The 9,869-nt window shown below is 42.5% G+C and overlaps 1 protein-coding gene across 1 annotated transcript; it reads left to right on the forward strand.

Moving 5' to 3' along the window:
* The first annotated feature begins 1,765 nt into the window (after positions 1-1,765).
* Positions 1,766-9,549, forward strand: GMNC (geminin coiled-coil domain containing). Its single transcript, XM_023500898.2, has 4 exons — positions 1,766-1,995; positions 3,962-4,050; positions 4,687-4,803; positions 7,258-9,549. The coding sequence occupies exons 1-4, from the start codon at positions 1,785-1,787 to the stop codon at positions 7,906-7,908; spliced, it is 1,068 nt and encodes a 355-aa protein (XP_023356666.1). The 5' UTR covers positions 1,766-1,784; the 3' UTR covers positions 7,909-9,549.
* Positions 9,550-9,869: the final 320 nt, after the last annotated feature.

Genomic DNA, 9,869 nt, shown 5'->3' on the forward strand with positions numbered 1-9,869 from the left:
GCGGCTCCAGCCAGGTTCCGTCCCAGGGGCGCTCGCTGCCCTCCTCCTTTTGGCCACCTGGCTTTTTCCTTCCTCGGAAGCTTGCCTGCCCTCCCTGCCCAGAGCAGCTGGCTCCCTGCTCCAGGATTTCTCCCACCTCCAGCCTCCTGCCTCCCCCCACCTCTCCTACTTTAGTTTGTAGCTCGCAGCGCATCCCAGCAGAGCTGGAGTCTGCCCAGGGCTTTTCTTGGTGCTTCCAGGTAGGGGTTAGATAAGGAGGGAGGCTCTCCTTAGCCCAAGAGCCCGCGATCTTGCAGAAAAAAAAAGTCTCTCAAAAACTTGGCTGAAGTTCCTGGGGCTGCCGCGTCCAAGCAGGGTTCGCTTCCAGACGGGAACTTTTTGCAACGAGTGGCAGAGAAAATGAGCAAGGCTGAGCGTCCTTAACTCCTGCTTCTCCCTGCCCCGGCTTCTCCTGGCTTATATTTTCCCTCAGGAAATTCGAACGTGGTGAGAAGAGGAAGCTCTTTCTGGGCTCTAACGTGCAAAGATGGGTGCCTTTGGGAAGTTGAACCATTGTCCAATAGATACTAGGAGCTCCTGACCCATTAACCCGGATAGTCTGTGCTCCTGCTAGCCTTGTTTTGCCTTGTTTTGTGGGATGGCTCTAGCTGCCGGAGAAGGACTCCATGAAGAAGGGGGCTTCCTTAGGTTAGCCTTGGAGGAAGTGCTGAATGCTAGACAGGTGGGCTGGAGGACTGAGATCTGGAGTGAGGGATTAGGACTAGGAGTTTTCACTGGGTCTATTTTACATCCAAATGGAACTGCAGATGGAAACTGGAGTCAGGAGTTATTGAGTTATTGATATTATATATCAATATTATAATGTTGTTATATAGTTACTGAGATGCAGCTGAGAGAACTCGCTATGCAAGTTAACTGCTTAATTTTATTACAACATGCATGTACGAATGTATGTGTGCAAATGTCAAAAGACAGGTGCAAAAACAGCCACTTCCAATGCAAGAATTAAGTTACAGCCAACTGGTCCTTGAGTTTGGGAACAATATTCCTGAATTAGACAAGTTGGTCATGAATTGCCTGCGGGGAAACAAAAAAAAAGAAGCACATTCTAAAAATCCCTAGTTCTTGTTGTTGTTGTTGTTGGGGGATTTCTGTCTCAGGCCAATCAAGAAATGTCTCATTTCTTGGGGTCACCCCATCTATTGTGGGATCCTCAGACCAAATGGACAAGGAAGACAAGACTGTGGTCTTACTGGTTTGGCCCTTTCTCCACTTTGTACTTAATCACATGAAGTGAAGTGTGAGCAATGTGGGTAAATTAATCTCAGACATCGCATCTACTCATAAAAGCAAAGATATGGAGCATTTTATATGGAAATTTATTTCATAGGGTTTGCTTCCCCCCTTTTTTGTTAGAAGAGAATGGAATCATAGACCAATTTCAAGAACAGGTTTAGGTTCTCTACAACAATTCAGGGAGAATATGCTAAAGTTTTAGGATGCTTCTTAGAGATTCTGAATTATGTTACTTTCTTATTTGTCTACTAAAGAGCAAAACAAACTAGAAAAAAGAAAAAGGTGCTTATTGGGATGGTCTGTGTTCAGACGGATTGGAGTTGGTTTACTTTCTGGTCAAAGCAAGAAATAGAAAATTATATTAAGTGCACTTTGGCCACTCACAGGCAAAGCCCACGCCAACTTCTCCTACCTTCGGTGTTCCTTTTAAGTGTATCTCATGTCTCCTTCCTCCTGCCACCTTTTCTGTCCTGTTTGGTATCACCCACATGCCTGGACCCCACCCCTTGTGTTGTATTTTACAGAGCGCCGGTCTCCCCTGCCAAGATCAGCACTTTGCAGGGGGCCAGAACTATAATTGCCCCCATTCCACCTCAACGTCAGCATCCAGTGTTGACGTTTCCAGGGAAACTTGGGTCTCTTTTTGGGCTGCTGGTCTCCTGGACAACAGAGAGCAGCAACAAGAGCCACAGGCAGAGGGTAAGTCTTGCTCTTCTGCTTTCCCCAGCACTGCTCTGGGAGCTCTCCGGCACCAAAATCCACCAATTACACCCAATGCTGGAAAGTCTCTGGGAAGGGGGAGGGAGTTCTGACTAGCCGGAAAGCGGGACTGCTGGTTCATTTTCAAAGAAACCCAAACCATCCTGGATCCAGGAACAAAGAGACCTGCTGGTTGTTCTCTGACAAAGAGGGAACTTAGGGCGGTCACCTTCTTGTGCAACAACATTTGTTTGTTTTTTGGGCCACCATGTGGGATTCTGGGGAAAGGATGAGAGCCATTGTACTCACTAGGGGATTTTTGGTGGCTAGCCATTATGTACTGTCCAATTTCACTGAGCTCTTTTGGAGTCAAGATATCCATTGAAGCTCACCCTTTTCTATTAGGGGAGACCTGCCTGGTTGGTTTCAGAGGAGGAAGGGATGTGTTCTTGGAGATGTTATCTCCAGAGTCTTGTAAGTGGTAAGTGGTCATTCTCTATGACTAAGAGAATACTTGTATCTTTGGGGAATGAGCATGTAATGGATGCAGGCTTCCTCCCACATGGTCAAGGTATGGATTTGATGTATCTTCCTACATGGTCAGGGTATGAATTTGAATTCTCCCACTATGACTTCTTAATCCCTAACTGCAATAAATATTCAGTTAATGTTGAAGAGCCTTCAGTAATGATATTTATTGTAGAGATATTTTAATTTCTAAGAATGGAACCTTTTTTATTTTTCATACATGGTATGTTAAAAGCATACTTTTATGCTTTAACTGCTAAAGCAGTTAAAAGACACTGAGATTTTAGTGTTAATAACAGGGAGTTTGTTTCAGCTTTCTACCACCATATACTTTTATATACTCATATTAAATCAAGAAATTGAGACTCAAATCCCCAACTCTTCTTCTTCCCACTCCTTAAGATGACCACACTTTAGCACAATGAAGTTTTTTTTTGTTTTTCTTTCTTTCTTTCTTTCTTTTCTTTGCTGAGGCAATTGGGATTAAGTGACTTGTCCAGGTCACATAAGTGTCTGAGACCAGATTTGAATTCAGGTTTTCCTGACTTCAGGACTGGTGCTTTATCCACTACACCAACTAGCTGCCCCACAATGAGTGTTTTTGGAAAGACCAAAAATATCTATTTTGAAAGGATGATAAGAGAGGAGCATTGTGTGCCCATGTGACCCAGGGAATTTTGCTGCTTCTAAAGTAATTAGCACTTGTCTGGGGGACAAGAAAAAAAAGATCTAGAGATGCTACAGGTACAGCCAAGTGTGACACTGATGATAAGATGAAATAGCACAGGAAAAGATCCTTAGACAGATGTTCTAATTTCTATACATCTAGTACTACCGACCTAACTGCCAATGCAATAATTGTCCATGGCAGATATACCTAGAAGGGACATGAATTTTTTTTGAGGGCACATTTCCATTAGTAACAGAAATTGACCAATAGCCATCAAGACAACATCTCTCTGTTGTTTTGTGGTCTACAACTGGCAAAGAAATGTGGAATTGGCCATTGTTCTCAATGGGAAATTACACACACACTAACACACTGTGTGGGTGTGTGTCTGTATATATATACTCATACATATAGTATATTTCATTAACATCTGCCAATATAAATCACAAAGGCTTCCTGCATTCATCCTTTTGAGAATATATGTGTGTGCATATGGGCAGGTGCAGCTACTATTAAGAATATTTTAAAACCAATGTGTGCACGATAACCAAGTCACCTTTGTGCCACCAGAAGTCAAATTCTGGGGAAATTTTCCCGTCATGGACTCACCTGTCTGAAAATGGTAGAAAGTGGCTCAGCCATCTTTCCCTATAAAATCCCTGGCTGGAGTAATTTGGATAATGACATCTTCACTGTATAGTTCCAAAACCCTCAGACAGATTCTAGAGAGGGCTAACGATGTGTTGTTCCCTTTATATTTTCCCCCAGAGCAATGCAATGATTTGGAGTTCTTGGTCCGTGAAGATTATGCCAGTGCAGGCAATCAACTGTCTTCCCAACTCTACAGAAACAAGCAGGTAAGTGTTGATTTTGGGGAGAAGGCAGCCTCCTGAAGCTTTTATAGAAGGTGATAGCTTCTCATGGCTACTCTCTCTTTCACTTCCCCATCTCCTTCAAATGATGGTTTTCATTAAGAGATCACAACTATCAGCAAAAGTCCGAGAAAATTCATCAAAGGAGAGAGGTCAAGGCGATCTTGTCTAGCTTTTCTATCATGGGGCTTTTCTTGTATATTTGTTTGACCTCAAGCTTCATAAAACACATCAGATTGAACCCAGAACCTATGTGAATGGCAGAGATTAAGGTTCCAGGAGATCCTTTTCTCTGAGTGCCATTGTTTCTGTTGGAGTAGTTGTGGGTGGTCCCGGCTTTCCTGTACACACGTCAGTTATTCTCCCAGACTGGCCATTTTGGAAGTGTCCCAATCTTGTCAAATAGTTTGCAAAGCACAGGCAAAGTTGAAAGCTGAAAACTGAACAGTCAAGTGGGGGATGGGAAGGACCAGCTGAATGCAGGACTAGAATTTCCTGAGATTGTCTTCAGAAAGCAAACAAAAGCCTAATGGAGGCTAAGCAGGCCCGTGAGCCAATTGATGAAGTTACAAAGTCAATATTGGCGAGCAGCTTTCACCATTGTGGGCATCTCCTCCCCAGCTCCAAGACACCCTGCTGCAGAAAGAGGAAGAACTTGCCAGGTTACACGAAGAGAACAACAACCTGAGACAATACCTGAATTCGGCTTTAGTGAAATGTCTTGAGCAGAGAGCCAAGGTATGTGATGCTTTCATTGTGGAGCCAGAAGGGAGTTTGGGGGTCAGGGAAGGGTTGGAGACTCTTCTGAGTTCCTGGAAGAAATGCACAGTGCTGTAAAGGTGCTCAGGTGATACACTTTTAATACCTTAGAGTGACTTTATAGCATAATCTAGCTTAATTAGTCAATTAAGAACCTGGTTTATGTCAGGCACTGTGCTGGGTAGTGGAGATACAAACGTGAAATGAGGGGAAAAAATCCATGATTAAAAGGGCACACTCAAGTACAGAGGATTATGTGGGGAGGAAGTGTCACCCTAACTCCTTTATATTATTAGCACATTGGGACCAAGGCTGGATCTCTCCAATCTAGTTACAAATTTGTATATAAGTTTTGTATTTGAGACTTTTAAAGTTACAAGTCTCCTCCAGCTCCCCATTTCTGTTCTTTGTCCTATTTTCATTTGTGTGGTAATCATGAGTCTCACTCTTTTCATTAACTAACCTAAGCTGACTCCATGTGTTTGTATACAGGAGGAAAGGGAGTTACTCTCATGTGGAGACAGTCAGAAATGACCTTGTCTCTTAGATCCAAACTCACATGCCAAAGGAGATGGAGATGAGCATGGTGACTCAACAGCCTTCCCAATGGGAAAATATCAGGGCAAAGAGTAATCCATTTTATCTCTATTCCCTCCCACCTTATTTAGAAAGACACCAAAGGGATTCTCCCAACATCCTGGGATGCTTTTCTCCCTCTTTTAGATCTCTTGACACTGAATGGATATTATATCCCAACAAAATAACCCACTGGTTAGCACGCCTCCTTTGTTCTTTCCTTCCTTATTTTTCTAAAGCACTCTAAAAGAGAGGCTTAATTTAAGACAATTTCTATAAAGAAAAGTTTTCAGAGTTGGTTCTTAAACATTCCAGTGATCTCTCTATAGAAGAAGACCCTTTACATTGGTAGATATAGAGTCCCAACTCTAGTCGCTTCTCTCAAAATATAGATGGCTCTTTTCCAAATTTTGATAAGTTGTGCTCATTTTTCCTTCTTATTTTGGTGTGTCAAGCCAAAAAGGATTTGGTTGTAATACTAGAAGAGACCATTGGGATGAGGCTTCATCCATGTGGTAGGTGCTATTCTGTTAGGTTACATTTTGGCCTGAGTAAACACCCAAGGTTGAGTTGGAAAGGCAGCTTCAATGCAAGAATGAGGGAAAAGGCCAGTGAAGGAAGAACTGTATCAAGAGAAACGAACAAAATTCACTGAAATTCTATGGCAGGAACACTTCCATTTTCCTTGTGTCATCATCTTTGGCAGTCTTATGAAGCCTGTGTACCCTTCTCTGAATCATGTTTGTAAAGGCATACGATAGCATATGTAGAATTAGAGGTAACGAATTTTACTGAAATAAAGTTATTAAAATATGTTGTTTTTAATGCTTCTGTTTTAGGTTGACTAGAAAGTAGTTGAGAAGCAGATGTCAGGCTGCAGATTTTGCATTAGGTCTCCTGGGCTGAATAGATGGGTACCACATGCACCCAAAACTTTCTTTTGGTCCCTCCTGTATCCTGTTTGTTTGGGTGGCCATCAGACATCTGAAAGGATGCTGCTTGGTCATATAAACTGATTTTCAGCTCATTCAGTGCCACTTTCATTCTCAGTTTTCTGCCTTGGATTCTTGCCAGAATTCAGATTTATTTGGATTTAATGTATAATGTTAAATAAGGTGTGTCATCCCGCTAGACTTAAAGGTTTTGTTTTTATTTTTTTCTAAGTGTGAAAAATATCATTTTTGAACATTGTGAAGGCAAATCCAAGGTGTTCTTTAGATGTCATTACTTGCTCCTCCTTACTCCAAGTCTTTTTTTTAATAGCTCCAGTGGATTGTTTTCTTTTCTTTGATATTTTACTTGCTTTATTGACTGCCACTGAAAAGTTCCTATGTCATGTGATACAGTTCAAACAATCCAAAGCTGAAAACTCTGCTTTCCTCTATTGTTATATAGTTCCCTGAGAGGTTGGTAGGGGACGTGGAACCATAGTTTTGGAGCTGGGAAGGATTTTAGAGGTCATCTGTTTTAAGCCAGATAAGGAAACAGAGTCCCAAAGACATGACTTTGGCACCAAAGATTAGGCTGGATCCAGTTTTGTATCTACCTTTCCCAGCTCCAAGCATAGTGGATTTTCCATTCTTTCATGCTATTCTAACTTTCCTGAAAGGAGTCATCCAGAAAGCATTCAGGAAGACCCTTTTCCTGTGAGCTATAAGAATGAATGACCTAGACACGACTGTTAATGTATATCAAAAGTCATCAGTGGTACTGGGCCTCTGTACTGTATATAAACATGTATTTGAGAATATCAGACACCTCCAATCTCTCTATTGGTTGAAGAAGGAGTGTCCCTTTTTCCTAAGGCTCCTCATTTTCTGATCTCTTTACCAGTGTATCCAATTTTGTCTCCTCTAGAAACTGCTGATGCAGAATGGACCCCCTCACATCTACGGATGTACAGAAAATGGGAAGAGGAAACCAAAGGAGGGCAGGTACCCTGCCATGGATACGCCCCATCCCAAGAATGCCAAGAGAAACCTCTTTAGTGAGTTTGCTGCCTGTGAGGGGCAGCCGGGTCCACCTGTGGACTCATGGGTCCTGAAAACCCTTGGATTAAAAGACCTTGACACCATTGATGATAGTGTGCCAGCTAACTACAGTGCCTTGCTCTCTCAGCCTGAAAGAAGCACATTTCCACAGTTTGCTAGTGAGGAGTCCAGCTACGAACATGGTGACATGGGAGCTGGCGTTTCTTATGAGAGCGGCCAGGTGGCACCCTTACAGAACACAGGCAGCCAACGGGAGGAGGACTTGGTCTTTTTCTCTGGGCTGCCCAACCAATCACGTGCTTTACAAACCGTGTCTAACCTTTGTCCCCACTCTTTCCCCCCTTTCATCTCACCCGGCTATACCCCCGATGTCTCGCCCAACAAAACGGATGTAGTCTTTTCCACATCCCTGACCCCCCACTGCCACGTGAAAACCCATTCCTTCCAGCAGGGACAAGCTTTTGTGCGGCGAGACGAAGAAGGCTGGAAGTTTACTTGGGTTCCTAAACACTCTTAGGAAGCCCCCGGCCCAACTGGCGAGCACTGCCACAAACCTGCTGTGTTTACAAAGAGCTTTCTCACACTGGACCCTCATCTTTTGGGACTAGAAATAATATCCGAAGTCTTCCCTCCTCCCCTCAACTTTTCTACTTTGCTCCTTTCCCTTCTCAGTCTTTAGGGGATCGTTTTACAGAAGCCACACTGAAACATGTCTGTTACTCTTTCACATGCTCCTTGGTTTGTTTACACAGAGGCACTTATGGTCCACTTCCTCTCTTAGCCCTTGGACTTGAAAAGGTATTTTTTTTTAGTTGTCTATAGGTTGAAAACCTAAATACACGGCTCCCATGATAACCAGTCTGACTACTTCTCTCCTTTAGTTAAGCAGTTTGCACATTTGTGGTTTTGACTTTTGTTCTTTGCCTTGTTTTCTTCCTAAGCTGGTTGTCAGAAGGTGTGCGAGTATGTGGAATGTGTTTCAAGGTCATTTGTCTACCATCGCCCTCAGCCTAGGCCCAACAGGGCTAGCAAGGAGCCCTGAGCCACTGAAGGGCGTTGTGAACAAAGGGTGTGCTCAGAGGGGAAGCTGTGGGCTGCTCTTCATGGGAAGATCCTAGGTTCTGTTCCAGCTGCCACACCATGGACAGCAGCCACCCCCACCTCCCACCCACAGAAAAGTGATCAGATTTGCAAGCAATTGGGTTCTTTCTTAGAGGGCTCCAGCATTTTGTCTCTAAACAGCAATATTCAAGGGAGAGGCTTTGCATGAAGGAATAAGCATCCCTCTCCCCCCACTTCCCAGTAGAAGATAAATTGTCCTGCTTCCCACCCAGGGACGGCCTCTCAACAGCTTTTCTCTTTTGGTGCAATTTAGTTCCAGAGATGCTGCATTGACTAAATAGAAAGTCTTTGTGTACAGAGAAATCAAGACTCTTGCTTTTAATGTTATAAATGTCTACTGTGAAATCATCCGAAAAACAATGCAGTCTCTTCAACCTGACAATAGCCCACACTTTCCAAGCTAGCCGAGTCCATCATTTCACTTGGTGGTGGAGGCTGAATAATTAAGCATCCAGAAAATATAGTTCTCTAGGATTAGACGATGAAGGTATGCACAGATAGGCTTCAAATTAAAAGTCACTGACTCTGATGCTCCCTCTCTTTATTCAAACAAACAATATTCATTTGCAGTAACTTCCATGTTTCTATCTCACCTTCTCTTAAAGATGTTTTCCAAAAAAAAGGTAAAATACATAGAGAAAAGGTATCTAAAGGCTGGAATCTAAATCCTTAAGGTTCACTTAATTATTCTGCTTTGTGGTGGCTATTGATTTTCTTCACCTGTAAAATATGTAGGGAAACAAATGATCTCACAGACAGATGCTAGAAGGGCCTCCAAGCTAGTACAAGTCTAATATACCAAGAAGAAACTTCATTCATTTTTCAAACTCTATTTCTATCAGACTGAGAGTTCTCAGAAAATTCAAACTACCAAAATCTATATCAGCCTTTAAATCGACACAGGGAAATCTCCAGAATCTTTGCATTTGTTGGTATAATATCTGAAGAAAAGAGAGACAGAGATAGAGATGGAGAAAGAGAGATGTGAGGGAAGGACAGAAAGAGGAAGGAAGGGAAGGAAAGAGGGAATAAGGGAAGGAGAGAGAGAGAGATATCCCCTTAGGAAATGACTTTTTAAAGAGAAATTTATGGGGAGAATCAGAAAAAAACTAGACTGAGACAGTGATAGGAAAAGAAGGAATTCTTGTGACCAGTTGTGAATTTTAAATAAAATGTCAAAAATAAGTCAGGTATCAAATTCATAGTAATAAATCACTATTCAGTATGTATTCACTGCATTGGTGTTGAAAGAGAAAAACTGAGTTACTCTCCATGCAATGGAATTATTAGAAAACATGAAATGTAACTTTTGAAATGATTTAAAATGAAATCAAAGGCATCCTGACACACACAGAG

This window comes from Sarcophilus harrisii, chromosome 3, assembly GCF_902635505.1.
Source record: "Sarcophilus harrisii chromosome 3, mSarHar1.11, whole genome shotgun sequence".
Classification (NCBI taxonomy): Eukaryota; Metazoa; Chordata; class Mammalia; order Dasyuromorphia; family Dasyuridae; genus Sarcophilus; species Sarcophilus harrisii.

Excerpts from the sequence above, each read along its gene's own strand:
- GMNC (XM_023500898.2), top strand. The coding sequence starts at position 1,785 with ATGCCTGGACCCCACCCCTTGTGTTGTATTTTACAGAGCGCCGGTCTC. Across the intron at positions 1,996-3,961 it reads ACAAGAGCCACAGGCAGAGG|AGCAATGCAATGATTTGGAG; the intron begins GTAAGTCTTGCT and ends ATTTTCCCCCAG. Across the intron at positions 4,804-7,257 it reads GTCTTGAGCAGAGAGCCAAG|AAACTGCTGATGCAGAATGG; the intron begins GTATGTGATGCT and ends TGTCTCCTCTAG.